The sequence below is a fragment of the Lynx canadensis genome, chromosome C1 (assembly GCF_007474595.2).
Source record: "Lynx canadensis isolate LIC74 chromosome C1, mLynCan4.pri.v2, whole genome shotgun sequence".
Classification (NCBI taxonomy): Eukaryota; Metazoa; Chordata; class Mammalia; order Carnivora; family Felidae; genus Lynx; species Lynx canadensis.
In genome coordinates this window covers 153423765-153446167 of record NC_044310.1, presented here as the reverse complement: position 1 = coordinate 153446167, position 22403 = coordinate 153423765, and the positions used below count along the sequence as shown (strand labels likewise).

The following is a 22403-nucleotide window of genomic DNA, read 5'->3' as shown; positions in this document are numbered from 1 at the left end:
TAACTCTGACTCGTGGTGATCTCTTCCATAGAGCTGTAAGTGAAGACTTAGGTTAAGTAGTATGGAGAATGGCAAAGTGCCTAGAAATTGCTTTAAGAAATAATTTGGTTATATTGATTGCACTGTACCACCATGTGAATTTTCTATCTACTGTTCCACCTCAATTTAATTGTATGTCTACATTCAATTAGCAGAAAAGTCTATCTTAAGATGAAATAGCATTTCTAAAAAAAAAAAAAAAAAAGGAAAAGTCAAAGGTATTATACATATCTTTGAATAGATACTAGATTCTGCTTCCTTTTCTTTACATTCTCTAACTTAGAAAAAGGGCTCAGAATGATAATTTGTGATACCTACCTCACTGGATTGTTATAGGAAAGAAATTAGGCATGTGAAAAATCTGTAACCATAAAGTGCTATCCACTCATTGTTAGTATTGTCAGTAAACTCATTGTACAGAGCATACTACTTAATGTTTCAAGCATCAGATTTATGAAGTTTTGATTTGAGAAATATAGTTCTCCTTTAATGTGTTATTGAGGCATATTGGATTAATATATTTATTGTCATTAACTATGTCTGCTTTCTCGGAGTGGCCCCTATTTTGTCATAATTTATTTTTAAACATCTTTTTTATTTTTTTTTATTTTTTTAATGTTTATTTTGGGGGAGAGAGAGAGTGTAAGTGGGGGGGGGGGGCAGAGAGAGAGGGAGACACGGAATCTGAAGGAGACAAGGAATCTGTGTGCCCTGAGCCTGACGTGGGGCTCGAACCACTAACCATGAAATCATGCATGACCTGAGCCGAACTTGGACACTCAACCGACTGAACCACCCAGGTGCCCCCTTAAACATATCTTTTAAATAAAAAGACTATGCATTTAGTCCTAAGAAAGAGGTATGTATTTAAGATTTAAATGTATTTAAGACTATACATTTACCTCTAAGTCGTGGTTTAGACCATTTCAATATATAGTACTTTGTCTCAAATGTCACTGAAATTATATTGTGATTTACCATAAAATACATATGTGCTCCTTAGTAGAAATGTTTTTTAAAACTGACGGATTCCCCATTCCATGTTTTTTTCTCTCTCTCTTTTTTTTTAATTTGCAAGTCATTTGTTGAAGAAAACGGGTCTTCTGTTTTCTTGAGTTTCCCACATTCAGAATTTTGCTGATTGCATCCTCTGGTGCAATTAAACATGTGTCTTGGTCATCTCTATTTCCTGTACATTGACTATTAAACCTAGAGACTTGATCAGATTTGGGTGAGATATTTTCAGCAAGAATACTTCATAGGTGGTATTATGTACTTTCATCAGCAGCCACGTAATAGCGAGTCACATGTATGTATGTATGTTGTCTCTGCACCCAATGTGGGACTCAAACTCAGGACCACAATATCAAGAGTTGCATGCTCTACCGACTAAGCCAGACAGGTGCCCTGCAAGTTAACCATTTTTGATGTTAGCCATCAATAATCATTGCTTAAATCTTGATTAGGAGTTGGAAAATAATCATAATCTGCAAATATTCCTTTAGTTATTAATTGAGATATTTCTGAAACAGCAAATTTCCCCATATCAGCTTGTCTACCTGGGTAGAATTCATTCAGAAGAGGCATGAAAAAAAGTGTGACTCTTTTCCTTCATCAGTTTTTAACATAACAGACTGGTTCCTTAGCAGTACCCAAAGGTAAACAGCGAGGATGTTATTTTCTTCAGTATCATTATAAATGCATGGAATTAAACGTATGCAAAATGTTTCAATTTATTGAGTTATTCGTATGATGCCCAAGTTGTCCTGACTTTGGTCAGTAAAAACCATGTCAGATTGGTTCCTGTACCCTTTTAAAATGACCCCCTTTGACTCTGATTTCTTTCTGTCTACTATGACTAGATATTCCAGACTAATGTTTACAATCCTTGATATCACAAAGAATCAACCATTTGTATGCAGTTGTGGTCCTCTTTTAGTGGGAAATGGTATTTAGAGACTATCTGGGCCAGGGTTCCTCAGCACTACTAGATTTGTCATTGTTTGTAGACCTTTTTAGTTGACATTAGGAAATACTTTTTGGAAAAATGGAATGTTAATATGCAATCATGAGGGTGGACATTTACCATTCTGATTAAAATGTGGTTTCTTAATTTTGGCTCTATTGACATTTGGGCCCGGATAACCCTTTATTGTTGGGGGGCTGTCCTGTGCATTGTAGTGTGCTCAGCATCACTGGCCTCTACCCAGTAGATGCTGGTAGCACGTTCTCCTGCCCTACCTCAGTTGTGACAACTAAAATTGTCCCCAGACATTATCCAGTGTTCTTGGGGGATGGGAGTGGGGAAACTTGCCCCTTCATTGAGAACCATCAGATTAAAGAAATAATGTTTCAAAACACTTAATAAAGTACTAATGAATCATGTTTTGGAGAATACAGTATTTCATAACTGTTTAGCTCTGAGATAAAATAAAAATTCAAACTGTATGATAACAGCTTCATATCTCATTTAATTCAAAGTGTCCATTTTACTTCTGAGATGTTGGTAATTGTGCATAGAACACAGACTCTGAGTCACAAAGAATTGAGTTTATGTCCTAGCTCTGTCATTTCTTGATTGTTGGCCCCAATTATGTATGTTTGTTTCTCTAATCTTCAGATTGCTCTGCTCTAGAATAGGAACAATAATACTAAATTTACATGTTGCTTTGAGAATTGAATAAGCAGAGTGTATGGTTCATAGTCAATCATAATTAGTAGCTTTTATCACTTGATAAGCTTTTCAAGGGAAAACTTGGAGGTGAACATATACAACTCCATGTACAAAAGTAAGAGCCTTCTCTTCTATTTTAGAATCCTGCCAAATATCACAAAACCTAGACATTATGAAGGAGAAAGACAATAAAGGTTTTTTCAGCTTTTTTCAACGCAGTAAGAAAAAGCGGGAACAGGTAAAAATTTTCTTATGTAATGTTTTCTAAGATTCTTCTCATCTGTTTTTTAATTGCATGTGCTTTTTATCTTGAAATTACCTATAGATTTTGCCTTTTCATTCTTTGTCAGACTGCAAGTGCTCCTGCAACTCCTCTAGTAAGTAAGCATCGCCCGGCTTTTACTAGGTCCAATACCATTTCCAAACCATACATTTCAAACACGCTGCCGTCGGATGCGCCCAAGAAGAGGCGGGCTCCACTGCCTCCAATGCCAGGGTCTCAGAGCGCCCCGCAGGACCTTGCTCACATCCAGGAGAGGCCAGCTTCTTGTGTAGTGAAATCCTTGAGTGTGGATGAAACAGATAAGGTGCGTAATTTTGTTTTGTTTTGTGTTTTTAGGATGGGGCAGGGGGCCATCTATTTTTCCTCTTACTTGTCCTTTTCCACCTCATCTACTAATAAGGTCACTAAGTTACTAATATGTGATAAGATGAATAACATGTTATTAGTAACATTGGCCCTGGGAAGAGATTATGTACAGTTCTGTGATGCTGTAAAGAATAAATGTGTCAATTTTAAGTAGCTTTCATATTCAAGCAAATAAATCATCCATAAACTTTAAAGTCCTGACTAACTAAGGCCCAACCAGAGGCGCTTGCTGAATGCATGTATTGGGAATGCAAATACTTATTTTTGAACCTTTTTTTTTTTTTTTTTTTTAAATAGCAACAAGACCTTTATGTGGCATTCATGGGTTTGTAACTAGATGTATCTTCTTGACCTGACTCTGGGATTCTCTTGGGGAATTCCTGATACTTTTTTGGTAGATAGACACTTTATAGTTAAAAAGATAAAAATTAAAAAGTGTCTTTTTATAGAGAATATATTTCAGTTCTTTTCTATACTCTTTATGTTCAAAGCAGTGTTCTAGGTGTGTCTTTGCTTCTGTTCACTCCCACATTTTCCTGCAATATGTGGTTTTCCTGCAAACTACTTTTCATAGCTATAAAATATGTACGTTCCTTGCTTTATTCATGTGGACTGTAAATGAAGTTTTAAGCAAAGGGGATTGAACATGAGACTGTATATTTTGTTGCTTGTAATCAGACGAACGATTTAAGTAACCTTGAGAGCAAATTTTCTGTTGAGATATATGAGACACTGAGAAGTTTTCCTATATCTACTTGAAGGGTTTTATTTCCCCTTGGAAGTTTAGTAAACTCAATGGTTAGGTAAATTAACACTTCCCAACCAACTAATAAACATTTCTATGCTTTCTTAACTTTAAAAATTTTAACCATAGTTTTTAATTGTAATTTATAAACTAAATGCCTTTAGAATGAAAATAGAAATCAGGGTAGAAATGAAGCAAAAAATGCTTAAATTCAGTAGCTCTTTAGAAAATCATCTATTCAGCTGTCTTCTTATTTCTATAAAGATTTTCTTATCTAATGTCTGTGGTAAAAAAAATCTCACCTTATGAATCAGGAGGATAGTTATTTTTTCAAATGATAAAATCATTTGCTACAAAGTTTTGCAAAGTAACTGCTAGGTAATTGGGTGAAGTGTTACAGAAGAGGTGATTTTTGGGTTCAGGATTAACATCTGTGTGGGTGTGCCTTAGTCAGGCAAGAGGAACCACATTCAAAGATGTGGGAATGTGAAGGCGATGGCCTGCCCGGGCATGAACAAGAAGCAGAGATTGAAACCAAGTGAGATAAGCAGAGGCAAAGTCAGTGTCCCCAAAGACTGCATTTTGTGGCTGTAACTCCTCTGCATTTCTTCATAGTAAGTCATTTAAAACATAGCACTTTTAGGATTGTTTTAAAATTTTAATTATCATAGAACTATACTACAAGGGTGTAAATTATTATACTTTTGAGTAGTTACCGATGTCTGTCTTTTTCTTTGTGTAGAAATAAATCTTAGCCCCTGCTCACAAATCTTTATTCCAAATGACCTCATCCATTCTCTTCCAGTAAACTTCCTTGTGCTTGGATCCTGAAGAGGCCTACATTGTCTAATAGTCTGTCTCTCAACATTCTAGACTGTGCTTCCAGTGGCCTCACCAAAAGCCATTTCTTTTGATTCTCACCCTCTGGTCTTTGACCAGTTGATGATCCCATGTTAAGTAATCTTTTTTTCTTTCTTTCTTTTTTTTTGGTATGTTGCCTTTGGCAGACTGGACATCTTTATATAATTTTCTAATTATTTTTTCTTTTGATCTGGACATCTGGGGAGTTCTTTGATGTATTGTTCAGTATGACCCAGAATTATTTGTTTCTCCCTAGAGAAGCTGAAGAACCATTTTTTATTTATTCATTACAAAAATTCTTAACAATTATGCCGTGGTTCGGGATGTGTGTGTGTGCGCGCACGCACACACACACACACACACACACACACACAATCATGCCTTCCTAGGCATCTCAGCATTTATTTCCTTTATTTCACCATATTTGATGTGCTAAATCACCCCGTGGTCTTGATTTTTTCTCTTTTTCTTGGTCCTGATTCTCTTTTTATATTTCACCTCTATTTCTTACCACCACTTCTTTACCCATTTTCTAAATTTGGAGGTACCTGAATTTATGGTCTTCACCTATATTTACCGTACTCTTTCAAAGAAAACGTGTTCTTTGTTGAGTTCTCAACTGCAGTGGTTTGAATAGTGTCCCCTCAAAAGTTATGTCCAAGTCAAGGATCTAGAAATAAGATCATGGTGGACTTAGTCTGGGCCCAATTCCTATGACTCGTGTTCTTATAAGAGAGGAGACACATGCACAGAGACAAAAAAGGAGAAGGTCATGCGATAATGCAGACCAATTGTTATGCTGCCATAAGCCAAGGAAAGCCAGAAGCTGGAAGAGGCAAGGAAGGATTCTCCCCTAGTACTTTCAGAGAGAGAGGTGGTCCTGCCGACAGCTTGATTTCAGACTTCTGGCCTCCAGAACTGTGAAGGAATACATTTCTGTTGTGTTTAGCTCCTCAGTCGTGGTAAATTGTTACAGCAGCCCTGGGAAATGAACACATCAACTCTGAGATTCCAATCCCAGTATTTTCTTCAGTTGCAGATTGAACTCAACGGTTGTTTCTTCACTCATCACTACCTGGAAATCAGCATATTGGAGATAAAGCTTGTTTTTGTTCTCCCAGATTTAAAAGCTCAGCATCATTTTTGATGTTTTGTTTTGTTTTTCCCTTTTCTTTTCACATCCAATTAGTGAGGCCTTCATTCAGTCTCCCTTCCTTATCTTTCCTTGTCCCTTTCTTTCATTCCTTCTCCTGAAGTCATGCCTTAGAAAAATTCAGGGTGCAGGGGTGCCTGGGTGACTCAGTTGGTTAAGCATCTGACTTCAGCTCAGGTCATGATCTTATGGTTCGTGGGTTCAAGCCCCATGCTGGGCTCTGTGCTGACAACTCAGAGCCTGGTGCCTGCATCAGATTCTGTGTTTCTCTCTCTCTGCCCCTCCCCTGCTCATGCTCTGTCTCTGTCTTTTTTAAAAATAGTTAAACGTTAAAAAAATTTATTGAAAAAAGTGAGAGAGAGAGAGAGAGAAAGAAGTCCAGGGTGCAGAGTAAGGAGAAGACCAGTACTTTAACATGTCTTCTTAGTTCAGAAACTTTGATAACTGGCTGTTATTTTCTAGGCATTCAAGGCCCTCTACAAACCAATCACAATTTGGGGGAGAGGACAGTTCTACTTTTGTTTCTTTTCAGTTTTGTTGGAGTATAATCGACAGAGCAAATTACAAGATAATTTAAAGTGTACATTTTGGTGAATTGAAATACATACACATTGTGAAAGAATTCCTACCATTTACTTAATTAACACATCCATCACCTCACATATTTTTTATAAGAATATTTAATTTCTATTCTCTTAATGAATTCTGATTATATCATACAGTATTAACCATAGTCACCATTATTTACGTTAGATCTGCAGACCTTATTCTTCTAATAGCTGAAAGTTTGTCCCCTTTTACCAACCTCTCCTGATTTTTTTCTCAGTCAACCTTTTTTTACTCTCTTTTTCTGTCTTTTAGATTCCCCATATAAATGATGCCATCCATTGTTTGTCTTTCTCTCTCTTGCTTATTTCACTTAATGTAATACCCTCAGGGTCCATCCGTGTTGTTGCAAATGGCAGGCTTCCTTCTTTCCCTAATACTCCATTGTATGTATGTACTGCGTATCTATTTATCCATACATGAACACTTAGGTTGTTCCCATATTATGACCGTTGTGAATAATGCTGCAGTAAACATGAGACTGTAGGTATATTGTTGATACCATTTTCATTTCCTTTAGATACATATGCAGAAATGGGACTGCTGGATCATATGCTAGTTCTATTTTTAATTATTAAAAACATCCTCTGTACTGTTTTCCATAGTGGCTATACCATTTTACTTTTCCACCAAGAGTGCACAAGGATTCCCTTTTTTCCACATCCTTGCCAGCACAAATCTCTTCTTGATGACAGCCATTTTAGGAGAGATGAGGTGATATTTCATTGTGGTTTTGAGTTGTGCTTCCCTGATTATAAGTGATGTTGAGCACCTTTTCATGTACCTGTTGGCCATTTGTGTATTTTCCTCAAGAAAATGTGTATTCAGTTCCCCTTCCCATTTTCAAATTGCATTGTTTATTGTTTTTGCAAACGACTTGCATGAGTTTTTATATATTTTGGATATTAACCCCACATCAGATATTTGGTTTACAAACATTTTTCCCATTTCCATAGGTTGCCTTTTCACTGTGTTGATGGTGTCCTTTGCTGTGCAGAAATGCAGTTTTGTTTTAAACTTTAATTCCTCATCATTTCCAGTATGCTTTTAACTCTAACTGTAAGATTTGACTCATTGCTTGTGCAGAAGCCTATTTCCTATTCTTTTAGCGTAGTGTTCTCTTCTTCATTCCTATTTATCCATTCAAATTATACCTGCGATTTCACTCATTTCATAGAGAATTTTCTAAAGATTCCAGAAGGGTGATCTTACTTTCTCTGAATTTGTCTCTCCTGTGAATTTTTATTTTGTCTTTATTTATATATATGCGTAGGTTGTATATTTAAATGATACATATTTCTAAAGATAAAAAGGAGAATGGAGTGAAGATTCTCCTTCCTTACCCTGCCCTCAGCCAAATTCTTCTGCCTGGAGGCAACCACTGATAACAGTTTCTTGTGTATCCTTCCAGACATGACCTATTCATATTCAAGCCAATATTTGTGATACACATGATTTTTTTTCTAGTCATACACTGCATGCACTGTGTTACACCTCACTTTTTAGTAGTGAATGATATATCTTGGAAATCCTTATTAATACATAACGGCCTTCCTCTTTTTAAAGGCTGCGTAATATTCCATTGGTGGCCATAACACAATATGGGGTAAGTGCCGCATCTTCTGAAGATAAACGTTAGTGTTATATTATTGTTTAAAGTTTATAGCATTGTTAGTTTTTCCCTTTTCCTCTTCACAACAGAAGGGCAAGAATTGTGTTCCCCAGCAAAATATTGTAACATAATAGGTGTTTTAAGAGAATTAATAAGTAACCTTTAATTTGAACTTTCATACAGCCAAGTGTGGTGTATACAATGAGAATTACTGTCACACAGACTTTCACAAAATTTTATTATTTCATGTATACATATGGTAAATTTTCAAAAGTACTTGGATAATTTAAAAATTGCTTAAATTTACTTTTAGAGTAACTGGCCCAGTAATTCCTGGTTTCCGAACCTTGTACAGAAAAGCTGGAATTTTGGCAAGGTTGTATTGAAAGCTTAAGGACTGAGAACAAAAATTTAGTGTACTTTACATTGGGCATAAAAATAAATTGACCCCAAATTGAAATTGTATAGCCAGATGCAAATATTCGGGCAATTTAACGTTTTGCTTATTTTACTGCTTATTTTAAATTGCTTTTTAGAGTTTATTTATTTATTTATTTATTTTTGAGAGAGAAAGATGCAGAGAGAGAGTGTGTGCACACACGGGGGTAGGGGCAGAGGGAGAGAGAGACAGAGAGACAGAGAGACAGAGAGAGAGAGAGAGAGAGAGAGAGAGAGAGAGAGAGAGAATCCCAAGCAGGCTCCGTGCTGTCGGCAAAGAGCCGGATGCAGGGCTCAAACTCATGAACTGTGAGATCATGACCTGAGCTGAAATCAGGAGTCAGATGCTTAACTGACAGCCACCCACATGCCCTTTTACTGCTCATTTTAAATTTAAAATAAAAAAGTCATATTACTACAGACATTTTATATCTATTTTAATTTAGTTTTAAATTTGAAACTTTAAAAAGGCATTGTTTTTGATGATTGAAAGTAATAGCAGGCTGCGAAAAAAATACCTGGAAAAAATTATTTTCCTTTTTTTTTTAAATATAATTTATTCTCAAACTGGCTTCCATATAACACCCACCGTTCATCCCAACAAGTGCCCTCCTCAATGCCCATCACCCATTTTCCCCTCTCCCCCACCCCCCATCAACCCTCAGTTCTCAGTTTTTAAGAGTCTTTTATGGTTTGCCTCCCTCCCTCTCTGTTTGTAACTATTTTTTCCCCTTCCCTTCCCCCATGGTCTTCTGTTAAGTTTCTCAAGATCCACATATGAGTGAAAACATGTGATATCTTTCTCTGACTGACTTATTTCACTTAGCTTAATTCCTTCCAGTTCCATCCACGTTGCTGCAACTGGCAGGATTTCATTCTTTCTCATTGCCAAGTAGTATTCCATTGTATGTATAAACCACATCTTCTTTATCCATTCATCAGTTGATGGACATTTAGGCTCTTTCCATAATTTGGCTATTGTTGAGAGTGCTGCTATAAATATTGGGGTACACGTGCCCCAGTGCATCAGCACTCCTGTATCCCTAGGGTAAATTCCTAGTAATGCTATTGTTGGGTCATAGGGTAGATCTATTTTTAATTTTTTGAGGAACCTCCACACTGTTTTCCAGTGTGGCTGCACCAGTTTGCATTCCCACCAACAGTGCAAGAGGGTTCCCGTTTCTCCACATCCTTGCCAGCATCTATAGTTTCCTGATCTGTTCATTTTAGCCACTCTGACCAGTGTGAGGTGGTATCTCAGTGTGGCTTTGATTTGTACTGGAAAAAATTATTTTCAAATCCCTGAAGAATTTTGGATATATTCTTATCCTGTAATTTTTATTGTTCAGGAATCAGAATAGACCACAAGGGTGCGCTGTTTAACAGACCTATAACGTTCTCATTTTTACACATTTTTTCCCCCAAAGCATCCTTTAATAAAGTAGAAAGAAATTATTGGAAATAGTTACCTTCTATTAGAAATAGCAAATACATACTTTTGTGAAGTGCAAGCAAATAGAACTAGAGATAAATAAGAATAATACATGACAAAGTGATTTGTAATTAACTGTTATATTCATTTTGAGCTTTCATTTCATGTTAGCCTTATTTTAAGTAGTCGATCTTATGTTTGCCTTAGGTTTATGGATAAGTCAGTCTACTTGTAGCTTGGAAAAAAATTTTCCCCTCACATCTATTTCATGCTTTTTGGCTGTCAGCATTTAATAATTTGTCTCATTTCTCTAAAGCATTTCTCAATACTGGCAAATTAAAGTATTGGATAGTGATTTTGGAGCTTAAACTGAAACTCTTCACATAAAAGGCTGTTGATTTTCTAAGCTAATTTTGGCAACTGATTGTGCAGTTTACAAAGAGGATTCAGTGAAGATCCAAGTTAGTAAAATAGTTTATCCTAACCTATTTCTTGGAACATTTTTGCAACTACAATTAGTTTATCCACATAAAGAATATATCTTAAAGAAGAGATAGTTTACTGTCATTGCTACAGTGTGTTTTTTCATGTCCCTAAATTTCTTTGTACTCTTTTTCATTTCAAACCTTGCGTCATTTTCCTTATAAAAGGTGAACATACTGTCTTCTATGGAAGTGTTCATTTGCAGAGGAAAACTACCCAATTAGAAATTTTTGAGCAGTTTTTCTCAGATCTTTTTGGATATTTTGTGAATAAAGATTTGAAAGGCTATTTTTGCAACAACATATGTAATGGTAGCCTCCTGCTGTTGTTTACCTAAACCGTGTCTCACGTATTACTGTATAAATGTGTATGGTTATTTACAATAAGATAACATGTATATAGTTATTTATATAGATTGTCATTTATTTCACACATGACAAAAGTTAGAAATGCAATGACATTTACTTAAATTGAAAATGACTTACAATTCTGAGATTGAAAGTAAGTTCAAGGGTGTCTGGGTAGCTCAGTTAAGCATCTGACTCTTGATTTCAGCTCAGGTCATGACCTCACAGTTCATGAGTTTGAGCCCCGCATCAGGCTCTGTGCTGGCAGCATGGAGCCTGCTTAGGATTCTCTGTCCCCCTCTCTCTCTGCCCTTTTCCCTCTCACACTCTCAGTGTCTCTCAAAGTAAATAAATAAACTTTAAATTTAAAACGTTCAGAAATCCAGTATCTGCACCATGTTCTCTGACCAAGTTTCTGTGGAAAGCACACTTAATAAAATCTGTGGCCAAAGGACGTCTTAATATTATTGACAAATTAGCCATTTAAAGAGTATTTTACATTTAAAGAAGGGAAAGAAGAGTTGGACACCATTCGTGGACAGTCTTGGCCCACAGAAGCCACAGAAACTTTTGGAGAATTCTTTAATTTTGCACATTTGGTATGGTTTTATTACCCTTTGGAGTTAATGTGGACACTGCAGTAAAGCAGCTTTTCCCAGGCTACCAGAATGGCACCTCATTTTCGTTAGGATATTGGCTTTTGGCTGGAAGCACAATAAAGAATTATCTTGATTGAACTGTTCATTTGGTCCCATTTTGCATTCTGGTGCAGACAAACACTCAGATATTGAGAAATGGAAATACTTTGTCATCCAGTATTATGCAACTGAAATTTAATACTGAGAGTGTTCATTTTTTAACAGATGATTTGTTTTTAAGAAATGCTTGCCATTCATCTTCTGGTCAATTTTGCCTCTTAATATTTATCATGGTTTATAAGTAGGTAAGATGATAGATTATCATATGTTTATAAAATGTGCAAGTACATATTCGGTCTTAGTGTCACTAAATGAGGCTTTTTGTTGTTTTTTTTTTTTTTTAACGTTTATTTATTTTTGAGAGAGAGACAGAGACAGCACGAGTGGGAGGAAACAGAGAGAGAGGGAGACACAGAATCCGAAGCAGGACTCAGGCTCCGAGCCTTCAGCACAGAGCCCGATGCAGGGCTCGAACTCACAAACAGTGAGATCATGACCTGAGCCAAAGTCAGACGCTCAACTGACTGAGCCACCCAGGAGTCCCTTTGCTCAATGAGTTTTAATCCTAGTTGTTTTATGCAGAGTCATTAAGGTTGTTGTAACAGAGCATGTCCTTATAATCTTTAAGAAACACATCTTTTGTTATTTTGTCCAGGTTATCATGCAACATTTGATTTTCCCCGCCACTTTCCACTTGTATTTATTATATAGAAAAAGAACCACACACACACACAGTTCTACAATTGCTTAGGAACAGTGGTTGCCATGGCATTTTTAGTTTGATATACAGGATACAGCTGTCTGTATTTCCAAAAATATGACTTGTTTCATTCAGTAGAGAAATGCACCAGTGGGATATAATTGAATATAATGTTTCCCCTTCTAAGGCTTTCCCATATATAAATATACTTTGTCCTGGTAGTTTTAATCAGATTTTCAAAGGGTCATAATCACAATAGCAAAATTAGTGACTAATGCTTATGTAGCACTTACTAATGTTTCAGACAAGGTACCAAAACACATTACTCACTTAATGCTCTCGAAAATCCTCTGAGCCATTACTTTTTAAGTTTCTACAAGCTTTACCTCTGACCCAAATGTAAATAACTGTGCTCATGATAAAGTTGTTAAAATTTAAAGAATAATACTATTCAAAGAACAATAGGTCATTTATGGAATTAGTGTGACTTTCTCTCTCTTATCTATTAGTACACAAAAGTTGTGCCCCTCTGAAGTGCATACCGAATTAATAAAATATTTAAAATAATCAGCGTCAGGAATCTTCTTTACAAGTTCTGGTTGTATGCAGCTCACTTGGACTTTCTACCACTATGATATTTGTGACCTCATGGGGAAGAAAATGCCTTTCTCTGTACCAGAGACCAGAGCAGAGAGAAGAAGGCCTCTTTTCTTGGAGCCATTGGTGGTAAAACAGCAGAGACCCTTGGATAATGCCTGCCATACAGTCATGGCTCCCTTTCTGGGATGAAGTGAGTTGATCCCAGTTTGCTCCCCTGATTACTGCTTTACCTTGGTGGGGGCCCTAAACTCAGTTAATCTATATGTGTTTACTACTCTCCTACCCTGCCCCTGCACTCCCTTCTTTGTTCTCATCACTGACCATGGAGAACCTTGATTATTACCATCTTCTGTCCTTTTAACTTTATCCTGAGGTCTGCTTTCTCCTGATTCATCTTCTCTTTTTTCATCTGAGATGTATTACTGAGTTAGGCCCTTCTCTTTGGGCATTTAAGAAATGTCATTAGGAAGGGATTACCGCTAATAAGGTTTGGTTATATGATATCTCAAAGTATTATAGGGTTGATGAAATGAAAGCACAGGTTGCCTCAGGGAGAGAAATTTAAAAACCTTGCAAGGGTATAACCCAGGTTGTAAAGTGTGTGTGTGTGTGTGTGTGTGTGTGTGTGTGTGTGTGTGTGTGTTCTGATCTCATTGGAGAAGGGCTAGAAAGGAAATCTTTTGTGGCAGCAGAAGCCCCAGTCTGTTTTGACAGATAGTCTTGGATCTACCAGTAGGTCTTTTATATTCTTCTTTGTTGTCATTTTTCTCATTGTCTTCTTTGTCGTCTACCTTGAAGAACAAGCCATTGAACTTTGTGGCTTGGGCTTTTCCTCAGTACAATAAGATTTTGTGACTAAATTTACACAAGTCTCTTCCAACTCCAGTATAATCAAATTATTCTTTTGTTGTCTTTCAAAATTGGCCTTTAACAGATGAAAGTGCTTTGTTATGTGCATTTTTGGTTTGATTAGTGTTAACCATATAGCGATGCCTAGTCCTAGTATTTCTTCTCTGAGGATTTTTGAAACCCTGAAGTACAATAACAAAATAAAACGTTGATTAACCGACATCTTTCTCCCTGAACTCCTGACTATAATACAAAGTCGACACAAGTGCTTTGGGCATCAATAAAAAGAGGTAGAGGATGCAAAGTTTTAGGAAGATATGCTCAAGTTAATGCGTTTGTTAACCAGAGGAGACAGATGTTATCATTGAATAATGCTGAGTTTAAATCTAGACCATTTTGAGAGAAATCCACTGGCAAGTTTGGCCACTCGGAATCCTCTCAAGGGATTGTAATTCTAGTAAACAAACAAGTACAAGTTACAAGTGGTCATGGTATTTAGACACCTCTAGGTGGAATCCAGCTCTAATCTCATTACTTGCTGTCATCGAATTTATTTCAGCAAATTGATGGGAACACCCTAAAAATTGGCAGAATAGATGACTGCTTACAAGGTGTGGATTTAAGAGCTCTAGGCCCTGACACTGCTGCCCTATTTCTCCTTACCCTAAATACAGTAGTCCGGTACCCGCTACATCACCTCTATTTTTTATACCCTTCGCTGATAGGATTTTTCTTAATCCAAGAAAACAGCCTAAACAGGCTAAGGCTTTCAGTGCTATCATGATTCGTGGGTTCCAGCCCCACATGGCTCTGCACTGAAGAGTGTGGAGCACGCTTGGGATTCTCTAACTCGCTTTCTCTCTCTGCCCCTCCTCTGCCCACTCTCTCTCTTTCAAAAATAAATAAACTTAAAAAAACCTAACACATTTAATAAAACTTCATAAAGAAAGAAATAAACTGGCATATATGCCTTCAACCAATACAAATCAAAAAATGTATGCCAGTGTATAAAGGCATAAAGGTATGTGTAAAAGGTTGGACACCAAAACTTCTATGAGGTGACTTACATCTGTTGGGATTTACAGTACTTTTTCTTTTCTTCCCCCCATCAATGAATGCATTGTTTGCATCTTTTGAGATTGTGCTAATTTTGTGATCAAATCATAGTAATACTGAATTCATTGTGATTACAATTTCCCTTTACAGCTTTGCTTATTTTGCAAATTCATTTTGATACCTCATACTTCTGTATTACATATATTATATTATAATTATGCATTTGGAAGTTTAAGAAAACTGACCTATTATCTAAGTTGTAAAATTATTTTAGAAAAAGTTCTTCCATCAAGAGTTAAGAGTTCAAGATTGACCTTCAGTTAGTTATGTAGAAGTTCAGTCATTGAGATATAATTCATAGTAAATTAAATAGTATGTCATAACATTTGTAGAGAATGTCCAGGTTGGAGAAGGATAATGTGAATTTGTCTCTTTAGAAGGAGGAAAATAAGAGTTTTAAGACAGTTTCAAGGGATGGCTTAGGTTTTCTTTTCTAACCCTTCCCTCCCTACATGTGGAAATCATAAACAAATAAAAACCCAACAGCTTCTAATAGAAACATTTAACAATGTCCTTGAAGTTGGGCCACTGTATTTCCATCCTTTGATTCAAATTTTGTCTCATTTTTCTATTTGTACTCTTTCTTTTAAGTCTTTTATACAAAACATATTGATTTCTATGATCCACATCTTAAAATTCACCTGTGATTAGAAAGTGATCTAATCACTCGTGCTGAGCTAGTCCTCAGTAAATCTACTGAATGCCTTTCAATTCTATTTTCTTCAGCTAAATTTAGTTGCATTTTGAACCAGTAAATCCTGATCTGGGTGTGAATTCTGAGGGATTAAGTATCTGGCATAGTTTTCAGCTTGACCTTGCCACTTTCGCTAGTGTGCTCTGTTTCTCTGTGCAGTATTTTCCTTTTCACAGGCTGTAAAATTCAGTGATGTGCATTCCTGCCAGGGATGTAGTTTTCCCTAATGGCAAGCAGACTTAGGGACTCTAACTAAAGTAAATAATTGAACATCTCTAATTATTAACCAAAGCGTTTTCCCTTAGTAAGTAGAAACATCTCTGTGTTCTTGTTTTGTAAACTCTTTGGATTTAAATATAGTTTAATCTCGACCTCTTTTAAAAAATTTCAGTCCTAATTTGACGAAAGAAAATGCATCTTGGTGCTGAAAGCTAATGACCATTCTAAACAGTTCTTCAACTTTAATTCTTTACATTAAATTTATGAAATATTCAAATTTACGTATTATTATATATATTCACAATACCCATCACCAAGAATTAATAAGTTGGTGTTAAGTATGGAGCTTTTATTAAATTCCTTTAAGGTAGGATAGAGTTGCCTGAGGTGACTTAGAGGAGGAATTTTTACACACAACGAATTAAACACAATGGATTTGGCTTACGCAGTGGACTAACCCCAAGTTCCTGAATGCTGGGGCTCTTGATGTTTTAAGGTTGATTATAATGCAGACAGACTAATAGGACTCTTCACCACCACGGACACTGCAGACAAAATACAAAAATCTTAGAGTAAGTACCTCCTTTTATCCTCCTTTTATCCTTTTCACTCCAACTCTACATTACAACTATTGTTTGCTTATTTTATTTACAGATCACATTCACATACTTTAAAATAGATAAGCTGCATGTAATATTAGCTAATATTTACGGAGCAGGTACTGTATACTAAGCACTATCCTAAGTTTTCACACATGTCACTTCACTTAAGCATCCAGCGCCTTCTGAAGTGTAGGTGCTGTTTCTTTTCCCACTTTATAGATGAGGAGACTGAAGGTTGCAGAAACACTAGATGGCCATGCTCCCCGGTTGAAGTCCTGACATGGTCTCCAAAGCTCATTTGTTTCGTAACACACTAGGCTGCCTTCCAACTTGCAAACCCTCTGGAAGCCTCTCTCCAGTTAGACACAAACTCACACTTAAAAATTCCAGGTAGCTCAAGCCTAATTAATGCAAGGGTAGAAGAGATAGGAGACTATTAGGCGCATACTCCTGAAGGTCACAGGAAAACTGGGGCTTAAGAACACTGCTGGTTAGACACTGATGGCCTTCCTCACCTTTTTTCCTTCTTTTTTTGTTTTTAAAGCATTTTATTATTTTTATTTATTTTTAATGTTTCAAGTTTTTATTTAAATTCTGGGTAGTTAACGTATAGAGTAATACTAGTTTCAGCAGTAGAATTCAGTGATTCATCACTTAACATATAACACCCAGTGCTCATCACAAGTGCCCTCCTTAATGCTCATCGCCAATTTAACCCATCCCCCCCACCCACTTCCCCTCCAGCAACCCTTAGTTCTCCTTATTTGAGAGTCTCTTTTATGGTTTGCCTCTCTGTCTCTCTCTCTCTGTCTTTCTTCCCCTATGTTCATCTGTTTTGTTTCTTAAATTGCACACAGGAGTGAAATCATATGGTATTTGCCTTTGCTGATTGATTTCACTTAGCATAATAGACTCTAGCTCCATCCACATTGTTGCAAATGGCAAGATTTCATTCTTTTTGATGGCTGATTAATATTCGTGTGTGTGTGTGTGTGTGTGTGTGTGTGTATATATATATATATACCACATCTTCTTTATCTATTGGTCGGTCAATGGACATTTGGGCTCTTCACATAATTTGGCTATTGTTGATAATGTTGCTGTAAACACCAGGGTGCATGTGTCCCTTTGAATCAGTATTTTGGTATCCTTTGAGTAAATACTTAGTAGTGCAACTGCTGGGTTGTAGGGTAGTTGTATTTTTAACTTTTTGAGGAAGCTCATACTGTTTTCCAGAGTGGCTGCACCAGTTTGCATTCCCACCAACAATGTGAGAAGGTTCCCCTTTCTCCATATCCTTGCCAACACCTGTGTGTTGTTAATTTTAGCCATTCTAAAATGACAGGCCTAAGATGGTATATCATTGTAGTTTTGATTTGTATTTCCCTGATGGTGAGTGATATTGAGCATCTTTTCAAGTGTTTGTTAGCCATCTGGATGTCTTCTTTGGGAAAATGTCTATTCATGTCTTCTGCCCATTTCTTACCTGGATTATCTGTTTTTTGGGTGTTGACTTTGATAAGTTCTTTATAGATTCTGGCTACTAACCCTTTATCAGACATGTCATTTGCAAATATCTTATCCCATTTTGAAGGTTACCTTTTAATTTTGTTGATGGTTTCCTTTGCTGTGCAGAAGCTTTTTATCTTGATGGGCTCCTAGTAGTTCGTTTTTGCTTTTGTTTCCCTAGAATTTTATATGGGAATTCATGATGTGTTTATGTAAGCCCCTGTGATGGGTTAGTGAGCCTGCTTTCTACCAGGAGTCATTTTTGGGTTAGGAGCCTCTCTACTCTTATGTGCCAGCTACGTATATTCTGCCCACATCCCTCAGTACACACCACTTTTCTTGTTTTTTAGGAACACCTAGGTCTTTTCACTTAAATGCCCCTTCTTTTCTTGCATGCTTTTAGCCAAGAGAGGATGTTTACAATAAATACAGAACATCATTTCAAGGCCCGAGGTTTCTCGAACATTTTGGTCTTATTAGTGATATTTTATTTAACACAAAATAACTGCAAGTTTGATTTTTATTACCTTACCCTTCCTTCTTAGATGATTGAAATTATTTTCTAACAGTCTTAAAAAAAGGGGTGGGGGAAGCTCTTGCCTCTGTCTTAAAAGACAAGAAATATATGTTAAGCTATTTCCTTGAACACTAACGCTAATATTATTGTACCTCAGGACAAACTTATATTTCTGTCATTAATCTGTTGCTCATAATCTAAACTCACTATTCTTATTCCTTGAAAACTCCTGCCTTTGGGCCATCCTACATAATTTGTTAAATTTATATTTATGTCATAAACTTAATAAGTTTTAAGCATTATAGTAAAGAATTATAGTAAAGAATCTATATGACAGAATTGGTTATGACAGGTCACGTATGTCTACCTGGTACCACTCAGTGACAATCATGCTGTCTTTCTTAATGTCTTCCTTCTTAGTCTTTGGTCCAATTGTAGCTCTAAAAATGTATGTTCTCTTATGTTCATAAGGCATATTATGAAATTACAACTCTTTCCTTGCTGGATTGCATGTTACACTTGCAAAATAGGGTAAAGGGAGTTAAGTTCTATAGGGTAAAATTACAAAATACGTGCTCTTTTAAAATGTTCATGGCTTTGCTCTTCTTTTCCCTTAATTGTCTTTATAAATACTATCAAATTTTTTTTGGTGTTTGTAAAACTAAAATCTATATATTTGGCAATTTTAAATTCTTGGTCCATAGAAATATAACTATCCTGTACAAAACAAGTTACCTTACTTTTAGACCTTTAGGGACATAAATGAAATACATGCATCTATTTTTATTTTATCTTTGAGTAATGGACAGGTTCCTATAAATTTGTGTATATAAATTCTTCCCTTTCTAATTTCTATACTGTCTACTTTATTACGAGCAAAACTTAAGAGCTCTAACTCCTAAACGGATACTATTATCTGAGAAATTCATGACTAATTCAAGTCATGACTGCTTTTATCAGGTAATAAGAAAGACCAATAAATGACAGTGATTGGGAATCTGGCCTGAAGGGGAACACGGGTTTATATTCTAGACCTCATGAAAGCAATCTGTCAAAGCATGGGAAATAAGTTTTCAGCATGGAAGTAGGAGGAAAATCAAATGCTGCCCCAACTCTGTGCGCTCAGCAATTACGTATTGATCACTTACTGTGTTCCTGCTGGTAAACTCACTCTGTGAAAGTAAGAAGGCATGCCTTAATAGGGCTTTACATAAGTAAATTCATCCAAGAAATAAAATAACATATTCTCTACTGCTTTTGATTTTTACAGCATTATTTTGAAAAGTGAATTGCTTCATTGTTCTAGGAGAATTTTTGGCCTTTTTCCTAAAAGACCCCTCAATTTGTTAATTTTATTATAAGATAGCAAATGAAAGTTTCTGAACACAGAGATATATCTTCAATCAATAAGAAGAAAATTTTATATTCTACTCAAAATGGTATTTAAATCCTGCTCATCCAGCTGTATTGTATAATCCATTTCTTTCTCAGCTCTTGATTGCCAAGGATCCTTCTCCCGATTCTTTCAAAAATCCAAATTGCGCTTGAGGATCTGACCCCACATCTACTGTGGAGGGGGTAGGGGATGAGGGTTGGCCCTGAGACTTAATCAGAATTGGCTTTATTGACTGGATTAATCTGGGTTTGGGTGGCAGGCTTTAACTCTTTCCTTGCTGGATTGTGGGGAGGTCTGAAAAGTTCTGGAGGGAAGGACCGGGGTATGGAGGGGAGAGGAGGTTGGTGGCTACCGCTGGTATGGAGGAATTTTAATGGTTTGACTACAGTCAGGTCAGCCAGGTGCCACCCTGTCCACTCCCTTGCTAAGAGGTGTTAACCTCGGAGGTGTGTTCCTTCAAGTGCCTGCCACTGTAGACCTAACTGTGCTCTGTCCCTGTGAGATGACCTGCCCTCCTTTTTAGTACCTAGCACAACTGACAGTGATGACAACTGACTCAAACGTCTCTTTTCCCTTTCTTCTCTGACAGGCATATTATGAAATTACAAAATAGTAAAATTTGCTACATTTTTCTTGGTGTGTCACAAGGCATAAAGATGAAAGACATCTAATGCACTCGTTCCTTTCTGTTAAGTGTACTTTTATAGTCTAAAGATTGGAATGATTCAGGCTTTACATGCTCCAAAGGCTCTTGTTTCCAAATGGAAATGACAGTATTTCATTCATTCATTCACTCAACAAATAGGTATTGAGAGACTTCTGTGGGCCAGGCATTGTTCTCCAGATACGGCAGTGAGCAAAATAGGAAGAAAAAAAAAATCCCTCCTCTTACACTCAACTCTAGTGGAAGCAGGCAATAAACAAGGTGAATAAGCCAACTAGGTGGGATGTTGGAGAGCTATTAAATGCTGATTATAAAGATCAAGCTGGGAAAAGGGATAAATATAGGGGGAGGAGCTCATTGAAAAGGTGGCATTTGAGAAATGCCCTGAAGAAAATGAGGACGTAGCAAGACATCAAATTATCAGAAGAGCATGGCAGGCACAGGAAACAGCCAGGACAACCGCCCGAGGTAGGAACACTCCTGGCACACTTGAGGAGCAGCATGAAGGCCAGTGTGGTTGCAGTGGCGTGAATCATTCTACCCTTGGAGGTGGAGGTGGTCAGAGAGCTCTAGGGGCCAGGTGGTTAGCTACCTTAGAAGTCATCACAAGGACTTTGGCCTTTCTGTGCCAGATGGGAAACCATTACTTGGTCCTGAACAAAGTGAGCTAATCGAACTCATGTTTTACTAGGATCCTTTTGCTGGTATGTTGTGAAAGGACTGTAGGGAAGCAATGGGGAAGAAGAGTCCAGTTGGAAGATTCTTGATCATAATTCAGACGATGTGGTAGCAGTCAAGCTGGATGAACCAACAGGATGGACTTAATGTGGAGTGTGAGAGAGAAGGGATGTGGATGAGTCCAAAGTTACTGGACTGAACAAATGGAGGAATGACTTACTCTGTATCGAAACAGAGACTGTGAGAACAGGATTATTTTTGACAGGAGACTGGAAGGGAGGGATTATCAGCATCTCCGTTTTAGACATGCCTTGGTGGAAATCGCCTTAGATGTTAAGTGGAGATCAGATAGAGGTCCAGGATGGAGATGTAAATTTGGAGTTAATCAGCATATGAATAATACATAAATCCAAGGGAATTGAGGAGATTACCAACAGAGTGAATGTAGAGACTGAAGAAAACACATCCAAGGCCTGAGATGAAAAAGAACCATAAAAGAAGACGGTGTTGGGATCTATGCAGAGTAGGAACGTAGTAATCTGGAATTAAGAAAAAGAGGATTTTAAGAGGGTGGTCAACTTTGTTGAATGCCGCTAACAGGTCAAATAATTGAGTTCTAAGAATTAACCACTAGTTTAGTCGTGGTGGAGGTCCTTGATGACTTTGATGGGAATAGCTTTAATGGATCGAAAGTTGGGCAATATCTGGTTGGAAGGGTTCAAGTGGGAGATGAGAAATTGGAGACAAAAAACTATGAACAACCCTTTTAAGCAGGTTAGTTGGAAAGAGTGCGATGACCTGGCAGTGTGCCAGGAGGCACCCGGCAGCCTGCTGAGGCAGGACTGACTGTCTTAGGGTCTGCTGACAGTCACATGCTGTGAATGTGAGCGTTAGCCATTAGCTGCGTATAGAGTCGGTGACCTCAAATGACCTTGCCTTGGGTAGACATATAAATTTTTGAGATGTTTGTCATGAATACATTAGTACTAAAGCCAAAACAAAACATTAATCAAGGCAGCTGTTTTAATGTACAAATATCCTTCCCTTTTCAGCTCTTACTTTACATCCAATATTTTCTTTATATTTTTCTTTGGAAGCTAGTTTTTAACTAGCTCATAATTG

General features: G+C 37.0%; 1 protein-coding gene across 13 annotated transcripts in view; it reads left to right on the top strand.

Moving 5' to 3' along the window:
- COBLL1 (cordon-bleu WH2 repeat protein like 1) overlaps positions 1 to 22403 on the top strand; it is a 169823-nt gene that overhangs the window by 122431 nt on the left and 24989 nt on the right. For all 13 annotated transcript variants that reach the window (XM_030324544.1, XM_030324550.1, XM_030324548.1 and 10 more), the window contains 2 exons: positions 2854 to 2951; positions 3064 to 3300. In XM_030324544.1, coding sequence (XP_030180404.1) covers positions 2854 to 2951; positions 3064 to 3300 — 335 coding nt within the window. The remainder of the gene's footprint in view (positions 1 to 2853; positions 2952 to 3063; positions 3301 to 22403) is intronic.